General features: G+C 49.3%; 2 gene segments (V, D, J or C); both read right to left on the bottom strand.

Annotated features, from left to right (window-relative positions):
* Positions 1-2,587: 2,587 nt before the first annotated feature.
* The window catches only part of LOC105511219, a 189,834-nt gene continuing 172,217 nt past the window's right edge, over positions 2,588-20,204 (bottom strand). Inside the window, 5 exon segments of the C gene segment in view lie at positions 2,588-2,828; positions 3,367-3,384; positions 3,876-4,262; positions 8,359-8,413; positions 14,140-14,147. Of these exon segments, the coding sequence occupies positions 2,623-2,828; positions 3,367-3,384; positions 3,876-4,262; positions 8,359-8,413; positions 14,140-14,147 (674 nt within the window).
* Positions 11,911-20,204, bottom strand: part of LOC105511220 — a 136,408-nt gene continuing 128,114 nt past the window's right edge. The window contains 5 exon segments of the C gene segment in view: positions 11,911-12,159; positions 12,489-12,595; positions 12,755-12,772; positions 13,211-13,597; positions 18,363-18,412. Of these exon segments, the coding sequence occupies positions 12,139-12,159; positions 12,489-12,595; positions 12,755-12,772; positions 13,211-13,597; positions 18,363-18,412 (583 nt within the window).

The raw sequence follows: 20,204 nt of genomic DNA, 5'->3' as shown, positions 1-20,204 counted from the left end.
AGGAAGAATGGAGAGGATGCCCAGAATTGGCCCGGAAGAATCCACTTCGATTCTAGAGAAAGAGGCAGGTAGAGGCAGAAGAGATTCACTTCCCAGTGCATGTGTGCTGAATGTTGGGGGTGTTGTTTGAGAGAGACAAGGAAATGGCTGTAAAATCTTGGGAAGAGGAACCTGCCCTGGGTCAAGCAGGGTGTCGGGAGGACCAGATGGAGCTTGAAGCTCTCTCCATCTCTGTCAAGTCCCCTGGACTGAGAGTAAAATGCACATGGCCTTTTATCCTCCAGAGGAGATTTCATTCACCTTGGTCTGGTTGCAAACTCTAGGGTACCAACAAGAAACTCCTCCCATATCCTCCCACCTGCTAATGCCTCCATTTTCCACATCCCCAAGATCATGGCCACCAAACTAACAGACACCATCTTTCTTCTACAAGGTGTTTCCCCCTCCCCACCTCCACTCTGATCTTGCACTACAGCTGTTCAGCCCTTCATAGCTCTGCCCACGCAAACCACTATCCTCCAATACCTCAGTCCTAGCCTGTACCCTCTGGCCCCCACAACTCTGCTCTCTCTGAAGTGCTTCCTTGTTCCCTTGGCTGCTCCTCCTCCTGTCCTACCTTTGTGAGGAGCCACAAGGATATGCCTGCTGCCTCCACCCAGGCCTAAGGAGTGGGAAGCATGCTTTGTGAATGCTGGTCTAGGGCCTAAAACCTGTCCCCTTTGTTTTAGACTTTTTTTTAGCCAATATAAAAACAAACCAGCACATATGTAACAACAATAGCCAACAAAATACCATACTGCCATTTGAGCAATCTATAGTTACGACTGATGGAAATGACTGGCATGTGATGAGTTTCCTGGGCCCCATCTCTGCTGTGGGCACATCCTTTCCTGGTCTTTGCAAGCTGCCACCAGAGAACCCTCTTCTCCAGTTCCAAGATCCCCAGTGTAGTGGGATGAAGAGTGTTCCCCCAGAATTCGTGCCCACTCAGAAACTCAGAATGTGATCTTATTTGGAAATATGGACTTAGCAGGTGTAATTGGTTAAGATTCCTCAATAAAATTGTCCTGGATTTAGGATGGGTCCTAAATCCAATGACCTTGCCTTGAAAAGAGAAAGGAGAGGGGAGCTTAAATGCAGAGACGCAGGGAAAAATGCCATGTGAATACAGAGGCAGAGACTGCGCAATGCTATCGCAAGCCAAGGAGTGCCAGAAGCCATCGGAAGTGGGAAGAAGCAAGAAAGGATTCTCCCCCAGAACTTTCATAGAGGCTGACCTGCTGAAATCTTGATGTTGTATCTTTGGCCTCCAGAACTATGACAGAACAAGTTTTTATTGTTTTAAACCCACCAGTGGTACTTTGTTATGGCAGCCTGGGGAAGCAAAGACACCAAAGCATTAAGGTGTCTTCAGTGTGTTAGCATGGGCCCTGCCTGGAGTTTCGGAGAAGCTGCTCTAGGATCACTCAGCCACCAGGAGCAATCCCACCATGCTGGCCACTATGTGGGAAAAGTTTCTGGAATTGCCGTCTTCAAAACAAAACATGCCATGGTTTCACCACTCATAAGTAATTTGATCTGTAATCCTCAGTTTCCACATCTTCAATGTAGGGAAAATAATACCTGCTCCTGGGATCATTGTACAGATGCAGACAGCACAGGTATCAGTGTCCAGCCCAAGGCCTGAAGCAAGCAGGCTCTCAAAAAAGGGCTCCCTCCTCTTTCCCACCCTTTCTCTGCTTTCAGACTTTACTTCTCTTCCCTGACAGTCTGCCTCAACTAATTTTGATATGGCCGCTCTCAGCCCCTCTCACTGTTACAGGCCCCCTTTTCTTTAATCCCATTCATGTAGTGTTTTACCACAATGCATTCAGCCTGTATGGAGAATTTACCTTGTCAGGATAACTGTCTTTGCCCAAGTAGGAGCACTTAACACCTTGTGTTTGGAGTGATTGAGTTTCCATCCATCAAACGCAGAAGCCCATTGGAAGGGCTACTCTGAACATAGCACTTCAGCCCCCACTGGGCCCTATGTCCCATTGCTCCTGACTTGGTGTGTCTTGCTCCTGGGAAATCACTCATCCCCAGGCTTTACATATCAGTTGTCTCAACTCTGCCTTCTCTAGTATTTCAACCTAGACATGCAGAGTGGCACTCAATTTTAAGCCCAAATCCTGAAACAAGATAAGCTGGAGGTGTTAAGACTATACACGAATAAAACTAAAGGTGTAACATGTGACACTTTAATCTGGAATTGGGAAATGACTAGATACTGTAACCCATAGGCCTGCCCCAATGCTCTGTCCTACACTGGGTAGGGGGTTGTGGTTTACGGTGTGCCTTCCTCTCTGTCCTCATCTTGCTGGTTTTCCAGAGCCCAGCCATTGCCCCTCAGACTAACCCTCCAGTGGGTACCCAGAATGCCTGGGTTTGGAACTGGTGTTTGAGGACTTCCATCAGGATGAACGGGAGAAAGCAGCATAGGGTGGAGAGAGGGCTAGTCACTTCGGATGCCCAAGCGAATGCTGCTTTCCCTAAATTAGAAGATAGGTCAGCGATGAGCAGAGCTCCATAGACACTCCTGAAATGCAACCAGGCCCAGCACAACCATTTTTTATTGGTTTAGTCTTTTTCAAACTTGGGGGTCGGGAGCTCAATCTTCAGGGAAATAGCAAAAAGAGGGAAATATTCACATAAGGAGATGAGAAGCAGAGAGAGAATCACTTTTAGGAACACACATTGGGAGCAGGTACAGGAGAATCCTGGGTGAGAATGAAGAATGACCCGGGATGGTTTTGGAGCTAGCCTCAGGAATCCTTTCTCTTGACCTGCAGAAGAGAGGACATTTTCAGGGTCTCAGGGGCTATGGCGCAGCAGGAATAGGGCAGGGGAGGTGGGCTCTGAAGCCTGATTTGAGTAGGGCTCGCTGGCTGTCTCCATCCTCCAATGATGCATTCTGTGATATTCCCTGCATTTTCTCCCCAGTCTGGCTTCATTATGGTTTCATTGAGATGATAGGATATATTAGGCTGTGCCGTGGCTCTGAGTTCTTTTATGCCCATGTGTGATGTTCCATACCCTGCCCCCATCATCTGCCCAATCCCACCCTCCTCCTTACCATGGCCATCAGCATGAGGGCACTGACCAGCACGGCATACAAGGTGGCCTTCCCTAGCAAGATCTCATAGAGGATGGTGGCAGACAGGACCCCTTGCTGGTAAGACTCTGTTGACAAGAACAGTGAGCATGTAGGTACCTGTGCACAGGTAGCTCTGGCCTCTCTCACGCCCCCATGTCTGGGGATTCTCCATGCCCTTGTTCCAGAGCAGAGACGGTGAAATATAGAAAAAGGAGAGACTCACTTACCAGAGGTGAAGCCACAGTCTGAAAGAAAACAGGGGAAGAAAAATGGATGAGAGAATGCTGCTTTGTAAGGACACTGAGCCTTACATCACAGATTCACAGGTCACAAGCACATGCATATCAGATGGTACAAAGTCAGCCTCCTTTGATAGCCCTGGTTCTGTCTCCCTCATGCTGCTCCAGTGCCAGCGACGTGGTCACTATGATCTTAGGAAACCAGGACCCCAGAAGGGGATGGACCATACACCACTCAGGTGCTGAGCTGTATGGCTTGTCCTCAGGGGGACCTGACAGCTGAGCTCTAAGGTGTCAGGATCTGAAGGAAGAATGAGCTTGAGGTGCTCCATTCAGCCTCTATGCTTCTTGGGGAGGAAGTGCACACTTCCTTGATCATCCCACCTTGTTCACTCTGACTTTCTTCTGGATCTAGTCTTGTCCTTCACTTGGATCTTTTTATCTTCCCTGGTAGCCTCAACCAGTCTCCTCCAGGCATCTCCCCAGGCCCCACTCACCTGCTCTACCCCACGCCTCGGCACTGATCGTCTGGGTGATGGGCTTGTCCCTGTCCTCCGTCCACTTGTCATCCTCCGAGAGCCCATAGAACTGGACTTGGCAGCGGAAGTGGTTGCGGGGGTTGTGCCAGAAGGTGGCCGAGACCCTCAAGCGGCTGCTCAGGCAGTATCTGGAGTCATTGAGGGCGGGCTGCTCCTTGAGGGGCTGTGGGTCTGTGCTGACCCCACTGTGCACCTCTTTCCCGTTTACCCACCAGCTCAGCTCCACGTGGTCGGGGTAGAAGCCTGTGGCCAGGCACACCAGCGTGGCCTTTTGGGTGTGGGAGATCTCTGCTTCTGATGGCTCAAACACAGCGACCTTGGGTGGGAACACCTTTTTCAGGTCCTCTGGAAAGGGAAGAGGGGATAGGGCTAGGGTTGTTTTGAGAGCTATCTGGTCCTGGTAGGGGCTCTGTGTATGTGGGAGAGAGAGGGCTGGGAAAGGACCATAATGAAGCACAATTATGTTACTAAGTCCTCCTTGCTTTGGAGTCACCAGCCTATTCCTCTTTGATGGTTCTACCCCTTCCTTGCCTGTCTTTTGTATCCACCCTATGGGTTGGCACTATCCATTGTCTGTCCATCTCCCAATTAGGCACTGCCTAACATTCTAGGCAATGTCTCTTCATTGCCATTATTTGATTTCCTCTCCATCAATAACAACTTGCCTACCTACTTCTCACCATTTTATGTGGTAGTTTTTTAACTGGAGCAAGGGATTGGAACCCCAAAAAACAAGATCCAAATCCTAGAACTTCCTTTGTCCACCAACAAGACTTTTAAGACAGAAATTCCTATCACTTTTTTCTGCTTGTGAAGTATGAATCACCATTCTGACTTTGCAGAAAGTGTGTGAAGGTTAAATTGTGTACGAATTCAAAAAGCCCCCTCCCAAGGAGGTTATTTATATCAAATCTAAGGTGCTAGGAAGGAAGGGGAGTCTGGGATGAGGGAGACATTTTGGAACTAGGGGCTTTCTTTAGATTTACAAATGGCCTATTTTTTGCACTCACATGAGGACAGCCTTTGGTTTTACAGTGTGTTCATGAGAATGTGAGGTTTTTTCTTTTTGTGGTGCGTGAAGTCATCTTATCCATTCCTCTGCCTCCAGGTACCCCTGAGTCTTCTCAGCTTAGACAGATAGTATCTTCCCTTATTTCAAAATTAGGGACCTTTCAACCTTCTGTGTCCCTTTGCATCCAAATATTATATGTATTTTTTTTCTACTAGCAAGTTCCCCAAATAAACATCTGATATGATCAGAGTAATTTCTTGCTACTAGTTGTGTTGATACAGTTTCTGTCCTGAGCATATCCTTTGTAGATTCTTAGGGATGACATGTAAATGCATCCCCTTTAATCCCTGAGGACCCTTCTCATTTGGTTGAATTACTTCTTTTGGACCTGCCCTCCTACTCATCTTTTTTTTTCTTTTTCTTCCCATTGATTATTTTTCATTTCTGAGCAACTCTATTAAAGCGAAGAAATATCAGTCTTAGGAGAACCTATTCCAAATCTCCTGGACAATGGAGAAAATTTATTCTGACATTTCTTCACATTTGTATGGATGTGACCTCCTTCCTGGGTCCCCATGGGGCCTCCTGCTGGAAGGGCTCTCTGCTTGGTTTAGTGCGCTGCTGTCACCATTTTGAAATCCTAAGGCGTTTTTTAACAAGAGCCCCAGCATTTTCATTTTGAGCTGGTCCTGCAAATTTTGTAGCTGGTCCTGCTTCCCATCATGTCAGTTTCCCTTCCTCCCCACAACTCCTACCTTGCTAATTACTAGTATGCTTCTAAGTCTTTACTAGCTGGGCTGGGGCTAAATGATGATATCCTAACTTCTGTCTACAGCACTTCCTTTCTTTCTGCTCTCAGCCTGCTTATTTTCACTCTCATTTCAAAAGCCCTAGCTCTGGGAGTCCACCAGCCCTCCAGAATGCACTCCTTTGATCTCTTCATTTAGCAAACACTCAGTCCCCATTGTAAAAATTAAAAATGTCCCTTGACCATGCATGCTGTTCTGTAGAATAGTTATTGATGCAATAGGCATGGTGAATACTAGCCGCCTCTCACCGCACACCAACACACTATCTGTACATGAGGGCAGGGGCAACTCTCCTGCATTTGTGAGTCCCTGTGGTGTGTGGCTTGTCTCTGTGGGTGTAAGTGTGTGTACTAGTGAGCTTCTGGTGTAAGTGTGTGGACTAGGGAGCTTCTGGTGTAAGTGTATACTAGTGAGCTTCTCGTGTAAGTGTGTGTACTAGCAAGCTGAGGGTGTGTATATACTAATGAGCTTCTGGTGTAAGTGTGTACTAGTGAGCTGCTGGTGTAAGTGTGTGCACTAGTGAGCTGCTGGTGTAAGTGTATGCGCTAGTGAGCTGCTGGTGTAAGTGTGTGTACTAGTGAGCTGCTGTTGGTCTGTGCTCTACTTGTGGGTTGGGTTCACCTTAGGCAAAATTGTGATGTTTGTCTCGCATCTTCCCAACCCACCTCTAACACAGACACAGCCTTACTCTATTTCCATACTCTAGATCCTGCCCATCCTTTGGCACCGGGCTGACCCTTCCCCCTGCCTCCCCAGTGACCTCCTAGGAGGATGGGGAAAAGAAGCATTGAATTACATCAATAATCTGTGCACTCTACATGTTGATTCTCTTTTCTTCTTCACAGCAATAGTAAGTGGTAGGTATTGTTCATTATATTTTATAGTTGAGGAAACTGAGATACACACATTAATTTGCCCAAGGTCACTACATCACAAAAGAACCAGAGGTTCAGACTCAGCCTTTATCTGGCTCTAAAGTCTGGGTCTTTTCTGAGTCCCAGTTGACTGCAGGAACCGTACATTTCCTCTGGATACACTTCACTGTAGTTGAGCCCCACTACACCCGGCTTAATGACAGCCTAATTACAAATGGTGCAGGTTAATATACCAATATTGTGAGTTCTCTTCTCTGGCCTCAGGGCAGTCGTCATCAGGTAACGTTTAGGGTCCCTTTTCAGCTCTCAGGGCCTAAAATCTTCCAGAGAATTTTCCTTGTCTCTTAGGCAAAAATGTCCGCATTTTAAATGTGTGTTTGTGGCAAATGAACTCCTTGAACATCTGGGCTGTTTATCCTAGAATACTTGGTCTGCTAAAGGAGATTTCAGGATGGGGGAGGGAGTTACATGGGCAAGCATGAATGCTGTGCCCTCACCCTGGACCCAGGGATCTCTGGCTTAGGAGGAATAGGAACCAGGAACAGGAGTTTTAAGTCGGATTATAGATCTACACTTGTAAAGAGTAAACTTTCATTCTTTACTGACTCATGTTCATCTCTCTTTTTGGCCTCGCTGTCCCACTTTTGTTTGGCAGGCTTTTTCTTCTCCGTTCTACTGCACCCTCGGCTGTAGGATTTCTGCCACCTGACATCCACCCGCCTGCCCGCAATGCTGACCCCTGCCCACCCGCACTGTTCCCAGCCCTCTCAGCTCTTGTTGCCTACCAGTAGCAATTGCCCACATTCCTACCCATTCCCCAAACCAGGATTTCCCTTCGTCCTCTCCCGTGTCGCCTCTCCCAGAATCCTAACAAATTCTCTCCTTCTCCATCGTTCGCCTTCTCTCTAAACAGCCCAGAAAAAAGATTAAAAGCGGCCTCGCCCTCTGCTCAGCTTCCCGGACTCTGAGCACCTCCCCACCCCCTCCCTCTTCCCCAGTCTCTTCCCAGGAGCGGGGAGGTGACGCTGCAGAGCTGACCCCGGACACGCAGCTCCTCCCGCTCCGGACACCCAGCTCCTCCAGCTCCAGTCTGCCCGCCGACCCCGGGGACCCAGGGGCTGGGAGGTGGGGAGACGCCCGAATCTCACCTATGACCGTGAGCCTGGTGCCCGGCCCGAAGTACTGCTCGTAGGAGCACGGAGGTGCACCCCGGCACGCAAACCACTAAGGCTCCCTGAGCTCCTGCCCACCCTGGGGACCCAGCCCAGGTCTCCTAGCACAGGGCGGGACCAGGTGCCGCGAAGCAGCCACCTTCCACCCGGACCCCGCCGTCCCGCTGTTCCCGCGGCAACTCACCCAGCACGGTCAGCCGGCTGCCGGCCCCGAAAGTCAGGACGTTGGCCCCAGAGCACAGCCAGGGGACTCCCCACAAAAACCGGACCCAAGCCGCCCGCGCCCCTGAGGCCCGCGCTCACCGAGCACCAGGAGCCGCGTGCCTGGTCCGAAGTACTGGGTCTCTTGGTCACGGCCCCCGAGCCCCACACAAAAACCCGAGCGCCCTCTCTCCCCAGGTTCCCCGGCGCCCCCAGCTTACCCAGCACTGAGAGCCGGGTCCCGGCGCCGAAGTACTGAGTGTTTTGGCTCACAGCCCCGAGACACAGCACAAAAACTGGCCCTGCTATGCCCCGGCCTCCCGGAGCGCCCCCTCCCCGGTTCCTGGGCTTCCGCGGGAGCCCCCCGCTTACCGAGCACTGTCAGCCGGGTGCCTGGGCCAAAATACTGCGTATCTGCGCTCACAGCCTGGAGGCCCAGGACAAAAACCGGTGCTGCCCGCCCTGCTGTCCCAGACTCAGCTCGGGTCCTTCCCACCGCTGAGAGCCCCATCGCCCTCCCAGCACCCAGAACCAGGAGTCCTCGGCCCAGACGCCCAGCAGCGCCTCTCAGCACAGCCCCTCTCGGAGTGGGGCAGCTGCTCAACTCTGCCCATCCCGCCCTCTCGGAGCGCTCTGGAGCCCCAACCTTACCCAGCACGGTCAGCCTAGAGCCTTCTCCAAAGAACAGCTGCGCGGTGTTAGCACAGCCGTGGGGACCCTGGCGCAAACCCCGCTTTCCCCGAGGAGGACCCTGGATGGCCCAGTGCCCACTGCCCTAAGAACAGGGTTCCGGGGTCGTCCAGGCTGGGCAGCCCTCCCTCTATCCCACCTGGAGCCCCCTTCTTACCTAGCACGGTGAGCCGTGTGCCTGGCCCAAAGAACTGTTCACCGTAGGAGCACAGTGGGAAGGGGCTGCCCAGAATTCCTTCTCCTTCCCCACCTCCCTTAGCACAGATAGAGAGCACACCCTCCCTCTCTTTCCTGAGCCGGTCTCTTCCTGTCTCGAATTAGCTGGACACGGTAACTTGGATCTTGCATGAGGTCACCACCAATTTGCAGAGGAGAATCCACTTGGCTTGGGGGCAACACAGTGGATTTGAAATCTGAAGGGGCATTGGTGGTACTGGAAAGGCTGAAGCTGGGCGATGTTGCAGGCTAGACCTTGCCTCTTCCTAGTTATATGACCTGTAACCTCTCTGATCTCAGTTTCCTCATCGGAAAAATGGGGCAATATCCTTCCCTCAGGGTTTTCATCAGTCTTAATAAATAATGCACGTGCAAGTACATTATTGTAATGTACTTACAATAATGTTCGTCAAGAACAAGTCTTATGAAAAGTGCTGAGTGATAATCCCACTTCGCTGTCTTGGCCTTCTTATTCCCAGGAAGCTGAGTGTGGACAGGAAGATGGACAGGGACTCACTGGGTTGGAGGACCCTGCAAGACAACAGCTGGGAACAGCCCCAGAGGCCTCTTCCCACCTGGTAGCTGCCTTCCCTGGGCTGGGTGGGGATGTTTATGGCAGCAGGGTTGGGTTTTTTGTAAAAGCACCTCCTTTACCTGAATCATTGTGCTCCCCCCAGTCCCCACAATGTTACACCGTGATACAAAAATGTTTCCTCCCTGATAGTCTCCCTCCCCCAACCGCTGGGCAGAGGCAGGAAGTGCAGGTGGCAGAGGTTAGTCTGATTGTGTGGGGCTTGGAAAAGACAAAGGCAGTAAATTAAAATGGGAAGGGCTTGGGGAAAGTCACAGTGATGGTAATGGTGGGGGGGTGGAGGGGCCCCTCCTTGGAACACGCACCACTCTGAGCAGACCATCTTTGTCACTGGGTCTCCCTGGTGGGGCTCACTGTGCCCACCTGCTCAGACTGGCATTTATAGTGAAGTAGGTGGGAGGAGCGAGGTGTGGCAGGGCAGCTCATAGGAAAATCCACAGAGCAGTGGATGGCACCATATGACAGGAGGACAAACAATCCAGAAACCTCTGTGATTTCCTTTTGTTCCGTTGCTTCCTGAACAAAGTCCGAACTCCATAGTCTTCATTTACTCCACAAGTGTTTAGTGAACTTCCACCATGTGCAGGCTCCATACTGGTTGCATGGAGATAAGTTTATTCCCAGAGTGGCGTGCACCAACCTGCCTTTCCAGCGCTAATTTTGGTTACTCCCGTTTCTGAACCTTGCAACCAGCTAAATGGGCCTACCCAGAGGTACCTAACCATGTCATTAGGGCTTTTGTTCATGCCTCTGATCAGCATGGCCATTCTCTGGAGTGAACAACTGAGACCAATTCTTCCTTTGAAGAGATTGCCACCTTCTCAGACTCTTTCCTGATTATCCCAGTGAGAAATTGAGGGCCGCCCTCTGACTGCATTTTAGTAAACAGTTCATGTTGCTCTTTCAAATCATGGACTTGCATTCGGCTCTTTCGGTTCATGATTGAGTCTCTCTGTGAACAGATAAGCTTCTTGGGGACTGTAATTGGGTATCTTAATTTTCTTGGAAGTTGATAACAACACATCGCAGGGATATGTGTTTAATGAGTGGATGTGTGTACAGGTGTGTAAATATAAACATATATATACACACGTGTGCATACATGCACACATGCATCTTTGAATGCATGTATGTGTTGCAATAAAGAGGGAAGACTGTGTGGTGTAGTCCTATAAATGGAAGGGTAATGGCTATTTCAGGCAAGACTTATGGTGATGATTGCTCCTGGATTGGGTCATTTTGGGTTCACTCATTTATCCATTTATTTATTCATACATACCTGTGCGGTGTCTACACTAAACTGAGGTACTATACTATAGCCCTGGGATGCTGTCATCAAATGCATCCTTGTTAACAAGGAGTTCATAGTCCCTGGGGGTATCAGACAAATAAAGAGGTAGTTTCCAGCAAGTGTAATGTATCACAAAGAAGGTTATGCACAAGGCACTGCGATAGCAAAATAAAGGGTGTATTTAATCCAGTTTCAGGGGAGGAAGAGGTAAGGAAGGGGCAAGAAAGGGCCAGAGAAAGCTTTTTGGAGGGGAAGACATTGGAGCTAAATCTTTAAGTCTAAACAGGAGTTACCATGGGGAGAAAGGTACTTTATCACCCTAGGAGGAAGAGCATGTGCAAAGTGGCCTGAAAGAAGAAGCTCAGGGGCTTCAGGGATGAGAGAAGTGAGGAGAGTGTGGAAGGAGACGGGGATAATCATCAGGTCTTCTATGCCACCTTTAGGATTTGGGACTCTATCGCCATGGTGACAGTGAGACAACGGAGAGCTTTTGAAGGAATTCTAAAAGTAGGGAGGGGCTGATTCCCAGTTTTAGATAACTTTATTTTCTATCCTTCCAGGAATGATCAGGGGACATTTTCACACTGGTTTAATTCACTAGAGAGAAATTTATAAACAGATTGGTAACTGAAACTGGAAGACACATCTTCCATTGAAAATAAGTTTCCAAGTCAGAGCATCTCTTCTTCAGAGCTGGGAAATCAACTTAGTGAGCCAATGAGGATGAATGGAGTGCTCAGTAAGATAGCTGCGAGGAAGGTGGGTGATGCATATGGAACCCAGCTTTGTTAGTCATGGGGACATGGCCAGCTGGAGGGTGAACACACCTGTATAGGTTGGCTCTTCCTCTGAACACGTCTTTCCTGGGCAGAACAATATAGTTGGATATAGAAAATTCCTATACTCAACATCTGTGTCTTCCTAGACTGTTCTAGGAGTAACCTCTTCAGCTCCCATCACTGCCTTTCACATTGAATTAACCTCTGCTATTGATCTCGAGGTGGGCCCCTTACTCTTCTTATGTGAAGAGTCTGCATTTTACTTGAGTACCTCTTGTTTCTATCCTGACTGAATGGGGAGAGTCACGGGGTGTTCAGAGATAGCCAAGGAGCTATCCTGACATTCACAAGTCAGAGTCAGGCCAGATCAGAACATTTTTATTGGCTTAGTCACTTAGGAATGCTAAGGTGCCCCTGGGTTAGGGAGATTTCAGCCGTGAGTGTGCAAGTGTGCATGCACATAGGGGGTATCTATTGGGGTGCAGAGAGGTGACAGCAGCTCTTCAGAAGCACTGGCAAAAGAAGAATGTATATTGAAATCACGACGAGTTAGAAGCTCTTAATTTCACTTCCAGGGCTGCCTTTCAGAAATCCTTCCTCTTGACCTGCAGAAGAGAAAGCTTTGGGGGTTATTAAGAGTCAGGAGTTGTGAGGATTGAGAGGAAGTAGTAGGGTCCGTTCACCATACAAATAGTAAGGCTCATCACAACATCCATTGGGGTTTCAGGTGACTCCAGCTTCTCCTTCCCAGCATGACCCTTCCACTGTGATCCTACCGAGGTGCAAGCTATCTTCTGAGGCACCTGAATGAAACCTCTTCCCTCCCTACTGCCCAGCTCCAATCCTGGCAGGGACTCTATACTTCTGGGTCTGAGTTGCTTGGTGTCAATATGTCACCTCCAGCCTGCTAGCCCCATCCTGCCCTCCTGCTTACCATGGCCATCAACACGAGGGCACTGACCAGCACAGCATACAGGGTGGCCTTCCCCAGCAGGATCTCATAGAGGATTGTGGCAGACAGGACCCCTTGCTGGTAGGACACTGTTGGCAGGGAGGAAGGACAGGTGGATACCTGTGCACAGGTAGCTCTGGTCTCTCCCACCCTCCACCCTCCACCCTCCGGTGTCTGTGAGTTCTTCATGCCTTGGTTCTAGATCAAGAACCATGAGAGAGGGAGAGGAAAAGGAAGGGCTTACTCACCCGAGGTGAAGCCACAGTCTGAAAGAAAGCAGGAAGAGGAAAATAAATGAGAGACCTCATTTTCATAGGCAATTAAAAGTAAAGTCAGATTTGCAGTTGGCACAGACTCCCAGGCCCAGACCAGCTTCCTCTGACAGCCCAGCACCTCCTTTCCTCTGCCGTGTCAATGTCAGCCACAATGTCCTTGCAATCCATGGCATGTGGCAGTACTGGGGGGGCTAGGGGGTACCACTCAGATGAGAGATACACAGGTCACATAGAAAGGGGACCCAGTTGTTTGGCTCTGTTGGGCTGAGAATCTGGCAGAATGAACTACAGGTGCCCAGTTCTCCTTCATGGTATGTGCTGGTTCCTTTCTTTTTGGATCTGGTCTTGTCCTCTACCTGGATCTTTCCATTTTCCCTGGTAGCCCGTCTCACTTAATCTCCTCCAGGCATCTCCCCAGGCCCCACTCACCTGCTCTACCCCACGCCTCGGCACTGATCGTCTGGGTGATGGGCTTGTCCCTGTCCTCCGTCCACTCGTCATCCTCCGAGAGCCCATAGAACTGGACTTGGCAGCGGAAGTGGTTGCGGGGGTTGTGCCAGAAGGTGGCCGAGACCCTCAAGCGGCTGCTCAGGCAGTATCTGGAGTCGTTGAGGGCGGGCTGCTCCTTGAGGGGCTGTGGGTCCGTGCTGACCCCACTGTGCACCTCTTTCCCGTTCACCCACCAGCTCAGCTCCACGTGGTCGGGGTAGAAGCCTGTGGCCAGGCACACCAGTGTGGCCTTTTGGGTGTGGGAGATCTCTGCTTCTGATGGCTCAAACACAGCGACCTTGGGTGGGAACACCTTTTTCAGGTCCTCTGGAAAGGGAAGAGGGGTTGGAACCAGGGTTGTTCTGAGAGCTGTCTGGTCCTGGTAGGGGCTCTGTGTGTGTGGGAGAGAGAGGGCTGGGAATGGGCCGTAATGAAGCACAATTATGTCATTCTAGGCCCTCATTGTTTTGGTGTCACCGTCCTAGTGTCTGTTGCTCTCTCTCCACTTTGCCCCTTCTTTCTATGCTGTCCCATGGATGCACATTGCCTACTGCCTCCCCAGCTTCCTATGGTCACATTATATCCTGATTGTCTTGGCTGTTTTTACTGAGGTTTGTCTGATCATCTATCCAAATAATTTATCTGTGTAGCTTTATTCTTCAAAGCCTTACTTGGTGCATGGCTATGTAATCCTGAAACTTGAGGTAGGAGACTCTCATTAGTGGCATAATTACAATAACTAAATTGATTTTTTCTAATTATAATTTCCCTTTTTAAATCAAGATGTATTTATTTGTCTCGTGGGATAGTAATACATATTAGAATTAGCTTTTCTTTTCTAGAAAAGACACTTTTCCATTATATCTGACTCCCCCACCTGCCCAGTACCTTTTTAAAAAAATTTTCTTTTCTTGCATGTAACCCTCTTTAAAGAGCCAAACCTCGTCAATATCTGATGGGTTGGTCCACATTTCCTCCTCCCCTGGGGCACAGGAGGGTGTGGTAGCTTGTCCAGGATAGCTGAAATCCCATGGAAGCTGATAGTCATGGGATTAACCCTTTCTTCTCTCAGAGTGTCCAGCAACCCTGCCTGGCCAGGATTGGAATCCATCCACAGCTAAGCTTTGCATTTTCAAAAGTAGTGCAAGCTAGACCATTGAGTATGAATGAACCACAAAGTCCAAGGGCCATTTCAGTAGAAGGCTCACACTGCAGAGCTCTGGACCCTTTCACATGCTTGACAGAGGAGAAAAAGAATTTCTGGGATTATTGGAATGAATGATCTCATCTGAAGACACATGAGGAGTGGAAGAGACCATAATTTACCGTGCCCTTTGCTTAGCTCTGTTCCAACCATGAGAGTGAGCTTTTGGTGCAGAAATGTGACAAATCTAGATATGGGTTCTTTATCCAAATTTGGGAAAGGTTTTTGATGGGAAAATTGAGATGCAGGTTTGGAAAAAGGCAAACCCTGTGACCCAGTGATGATAAACAACAGGAATGAAAAGGATTGTCACCACAGGTTGAATCCTTTACGGAATCCTTTACAAAGAATTTTCATATAAGTTAGTCCCTTCTGTTTCCATGTCTTAGAGAGAAGGAGGCAGCTTAAGTTGCTTTTCAAATAGCACATCTCCCCCACCACAGCCCCTTGAACCCAGGCCTTTGAATCTGGTGATTTGTACTTTCCACTCAACTCCCTGGTGTGTGTCCCCACCTACGCGAATGTCTGCCCAAGCCCCTAACCTTCGGTAGACCCTGTGCATCCCATTCCTCCATCCTTGTCTGTGTCTCCATCCTAGACCTCATCCCATCCCAACCCTGCTCCGCCGCCTGTCTGCTTCCTCCCTAGCATGGGGAAGGCTGTACTAGGGCTTCCTGGTGGGGCCTTTACGCTATTATTCCAGCACAAATTCTGAGGCTTAAGAAAATGAAGTCTCGGCCGGGTGCGGTGGCTCACGTTTATAGTAACAGCACTTTGGGAGGCCGAGGCAGGCGGATAACGAGGTCAGGAGTTCGATACCAGCCTGGCTAACACAGTGAAACCCCATCTCTACTAAAAATGCAAAAAGTAGCTGGGTGTTTTGGCAGGCACCTGTAATCCCAGCTACTTGGGAGGCCAAGGCAGGAGAATCACTCCAACTCAGGAGGCGGAGGTTGCAGTGAGCCGAGATCGTGCCACTGTACTCCAGCCTGGGCAACATAGCTAGATACCATCTCAGAAAAAAATAAAATAGTCTCCTACTCATTTTGTCTTCTTTATACCTTATCTGTTGCTAAGATAATGTCAGTTTCCAGTTGTAACGCTCTCTTCAGACCTATCTCCCAAACACCTGCCAAGCACAGGGCACCTCAGAGACTCCCTGCTGCTCGCCCAGTGCTGTGACAGGGACTTCTGCTCTCAGGCTTCAAGAGCAGCCCTGAAACCACTCATCTCCCCAGCCTGGTCCCCCCTGGCTCATGAACCTTTAAACTACCTCAGGAAGACATAGATGCATCTTCTAAGACTAGTAGAGAAAGAAGGAGGAAGATAAAGGCATGAGCAGAGTTCCGTGCTAGAGGCTGACAGCGGGGAGAATCGTAAGATAGAAGACAGAGCTAGTCACCAAATGGAGTCAACAATGCAGAACTGGAGTTAGAATGGGAAAGAAAAAAAAAAGGAGAAGATGCAATTTAAAAAAGGGAAAGTGAAACAATATATCCACTAAGAAAGTAGAGATGAGAAGAGTCCCAGAAAACAATGAAAAGAAGAGCAAAAAAACACACAGCCCTGAAGACTAAGCAAGGAGCTCTACAGCTGAGGAGCTGCAGCTAACACAGCAGAGCAACAAGCTGGAAGAGCTCCAGGGAAGGGAGGAGAGGGCACAGCGCTCCAGGTAGGAAGGGGTGACCCTGACCTCCATTCTTACATCCAATTCCCTTCCCAGCAACAGATCATTGCGGTCAAACCCAGGCACCCCCAAGTCAAGAGTGGAGCCCCCGTACCTGTCACAGTGAGCCTGGTCCCGTTCCCAAAGTGGAGGGGTGAATTATAGGAGCACAGCTGCAGAGGCTTAGATAAAACCCACCTGGAGATCTCCAGCCAGAGGGCAAGTCTTAGCTCCCTGACGGCAGGATGGCTGCCTTTCTCTGCCTGGATTCATGGCTCTGGACTAAAGGGATTCTGTTAGGAAAAAGGCCTAAGCATACTGGGCAACATGAGGCGCAAGAGGAAGAGGCTTAGGAGAGGCAGAGCCATGAACATAAGAGGGAGGACGAGCCGAGAAGGGAGTGAGGAGGCAGATTATGCACTGAAGACTTAGAGAAGAGAAATAGAGGAGTCAGTCAAGACACACCAAAAGGGAAGGCAGGCACAGCTCTGTGGAACTCCACAGGGTAAGAGATTTCACTCAATCCTCCTCACCAGTGCTGGAAGGAGAAGCAGAGAACTGTGCCTCCAAGGGACAATGGCCCTACCACCCTGGTTCTGCAACTTACCTAGGACGGAGAGTCGAGTGCCATCTCCAAAATACTGGGGCTGATTGCTACACAGTGCATCATGAGTGTGGCAAACCCCACGGGAGCTGGTGCGGGCCCTTCCTTCCAGAAGCTGCTTCCACACAACACTCCTGGGGCCCCACCACATACTCCACTGACCCACATTTTCTGAGCTTTTCTTGGCTGTGTTCTCAGTTTCTGCCCTCCCCAAGGGGTCCTCCTGGAACTCCAACCTTATGATACACTATCCCAAAAGAAGCCTTTTACATACCCAAGACAGAGAGCTGCGTTCCACTGCCAAAAAACAGTTTTTCATTAGTTGCACAACATTAAAGACTGGGAGGAAAACTGCCACCTGCTGCCTTCCACTCCTACCTCCCCAAGTCCACCTGCCAGGTCCTGTCCTGTTCCTTAGTAGACTTTTAACCCTGCTAGGTAGAGGGGTAGACAATGGTACAATCTGAAACGCAGTGGTCAGCAGACCAATGAGGCCCCATGTGATCCCCCAAGTTCCCTCTTCTGTGACCTTCTCCTTTCTGTGTGAGGGAGAGAAATGGCAGGACCATGGTGGTAAGGTCAGAGGCTCCTTTATCTGTCATGGCCATGACTGGAACCCTTCAAGGAGACAGGAGATGCTCAAGGTGACCCCTTCCAAGCTGAGTCTACCCATCTCTCAGTAGGGGAACATAACTTGGCACAGGCAGTCTACAAAAGTGGAGGGGGAGGCTATCCCCTTCTCATCTCCCTCATAGGTCTTCCTGATAAAAATACACTTCAACCTAAGCACTGGAGACAAGGCTCTGTCTGGATTCCAGCCCCTTTTTGCAAGTTCCCAGCTGTCCAGTCATGACTTACTCACCTACAATAGTGAGCCAACTTCCCTCTCCAAAATATACGGTGTTTCCAGAACACAGCCTCCCAGGGCCACTTCAAAACCTCCCAGTCTCTGCTGAGCGCAGCTGGGATTCAGACAGAGGTTGGGAGTTCATGGAACTCTTCCCTCACAGGGACACCAGCTCTGCTTCCAGCACTCTGTGTTCCCTTCCAGAGCTTGCTCAAGACCCAGGCAGGTGACAAAAAGAGACACAGAGTGGCCTCCTATAAAATCCAGCACAAGAATATACAAAGAATCTACAGAGAACCTCTGTTAGTGAAGCGGATAGATGGAGAGGTGTTGTGACTCATTAATTACCCACCGGGCTTTCTCTGGCCTCCCCTATCTCAGGGCACTATGAGGAGAGGCACCCTCCCCTTCCCTTTTCTGCCCCATCAGCCTGGGCTCAGCTCTGACTCTGCTCAAAGCCTCTGGGAAGCCTGGGTGGATTTTCCCTTACAGGGAGCCTCCTCTGAACTCACTCCTGGGACATGAGATGATGTCTCCCTTAATCTGGCCCCAGGAGCTGGGATCTCCGTTCTCTTTGACATTTCCCAGGACAGAGTCCTCCCTCTTCGCACCCCTCCTAGAGACTCCCAGCCTTACCTACAACGGTTAACTTGGTCCCTGAACCGAAGGTGTAGTCATAGTTAGCACATAAGAATACAGCCACTCTAAAAGGAAAAGTGGACCCACTCTTCCCTATGACGGATCTGCAAAAGTACCTGAAAAATGTCTTACCTACAACTGTGAGTCTGGTGCCTTGTCCAAAGAAAGCTTCAGTGTTCACACAGTGACAGGGGTCAAGGTGAAAATCACATTCAAGGCATAGATGAGGGAGAGGGCCCTGGCTAGGGTGGAGGATAGTGAGCTAAGAAATCTCCTCCTGTGCTGTATGGGTATTGCACAGAAGAACACTTTGACTTTTGCTTTTTAGGACCATGGAGAATGACAGAGTCCATCCACAGGGTCCTAGGTCCCTTTCTCAAAGGACACCCCATTCATGCTCCCTCTCTGAGGGTCCATCCAAAGGGAAAGGGCGTGGCCTGCAGAGGACGGCAAGGCCCAGAACCTATGACTCCATCTATAGATAGCCCTGACTTCTTCCCAAATCCTCTGGAGAGCTGGTCACCTCCAGTGAAACTTCCACCTGACTGTCTCAATTTTGTGGGGATCAGGACCCTCCCTGAGTCCTCCACTTGAGAGGCTCCTGAGGCGTTCTTCTTATGTCTGAGCTCTCTCTGCTTGGGAAGCTTTAGTTCTCATCTGGGTCTGTCCTTGTCCATGGTCTTGGTGTGACATGTGATCAGGAGTGAGGCAGAGGCATTCTGAACCAAACTGCATTAAGACCTGTGACCCAGGAGGAAAGAAGAGGAACTCTGGGAGTTGGGACCAACAGAGAGGTTTTTGTAAAGGTTTCCCATAGAGTTGAATCATTGTGGCCCCCCTGTCCCCACAATGTTACAGCTTTGTACAAAAAGCCCCTCCCATGGGTCCGCCGCCAGAGCCTGGGAGAAACCACCAAAGCAGCTGCTCCTTTGAGGGGAGTGGAGGGTGGGTGACATCACTCCCCGTTGTACAAGTTGGTGGTGGGGTATGGACCAGGCCAGGGACTTCCTTCTCACCTCCAGGCACTGTTCTCAGGACGTTTTGAGGTCCTTAGAGCTGGATGTCTTTGTAAGGCTGTTTGGCTATGGGACTGGTCTTCTCCAGTACCCACCCCTCTCCAAGCTGTCACCATGTTGGGGCACCTCCCTGTAGGGAAGCCACAGCCCTCGTCACTACCCTGGTCCTACCCCGAGGCTGTGTGTCACTTGGAGGGTTTTAAGCTCTGAGTTAAAATCCAGAAAAAAAAAAAAAAAAAAGACAAGCTTAACTACATACTGATGACACACTTGCATGGTAAAATATAAACAGAATCAAAATATACATGACAATTTGGGAAAAATATTCCCAGTTCTCACCATCAGGGCTAATCTCCTCAACATATAGTAAGCTCCTAAAAATCAATAAGAAAATAACCCAGCAGCCCGATAAAAATGGGCAAAGAGTAAATTGTTCAGATAAAAATAAATACAAACGGTACCTAACTATCAGGGGAAAAAAAATCACAATAAGAAATGTAAAAAAAAAAACAAAAAAAAAACTTCATCAAAATACACTTTTCACTAATTTGACTGACAAAATTGAATTATATGCCCATGAGCAAGGGACTGGATAAACTGTGATATGGTCACACAGTGGAGTAATATTCAATGCTAAAAAAGAATGGAAATATTTTATATTGTATGGAAAAATTCTCCAAGATACATTATTAACCGGAAAAGAGAAAGTCGCAGAATAGCATAACCAGATGCCACCTTTGTCTAACAGAGGGGGGAAAAGAAGAATTATACTTTTGTATTTACTTGATTTTGTATACAGAAACACTATAAAGATACAACAGAAACTGACAAGAGTAATGACCTATTAAGAATGAGTGGAGTAGGCCGGGCGTGGTGGCTCATCTCTATAATCCCAGCACCTTGGAAAGCCATAGCAGGCAGATCACCTGAGGCCAGGAGTTCAAGACCAGCCTGACCA

The sequence above is a fragment of the Colobus angolensis genome, unplaced genomic scaffold (genome assembly GCF_000951035.1).
Source record: "Colobus angolensis palliatus isolate OR3802 unplaced genomic scaffold, Cang.pa_1.0 Scaffold2, whole genome shotgun sequence".
Classification (NCBI taxonomy): Eukaryota; Metazoa; Chordata; class Mammalia; order Primates; family Cercopithecidae; genus Colobus; species Colobus angolensis.
This window is presented reverse-complemented; position numbering and strand designations above follow the sequence as displayed.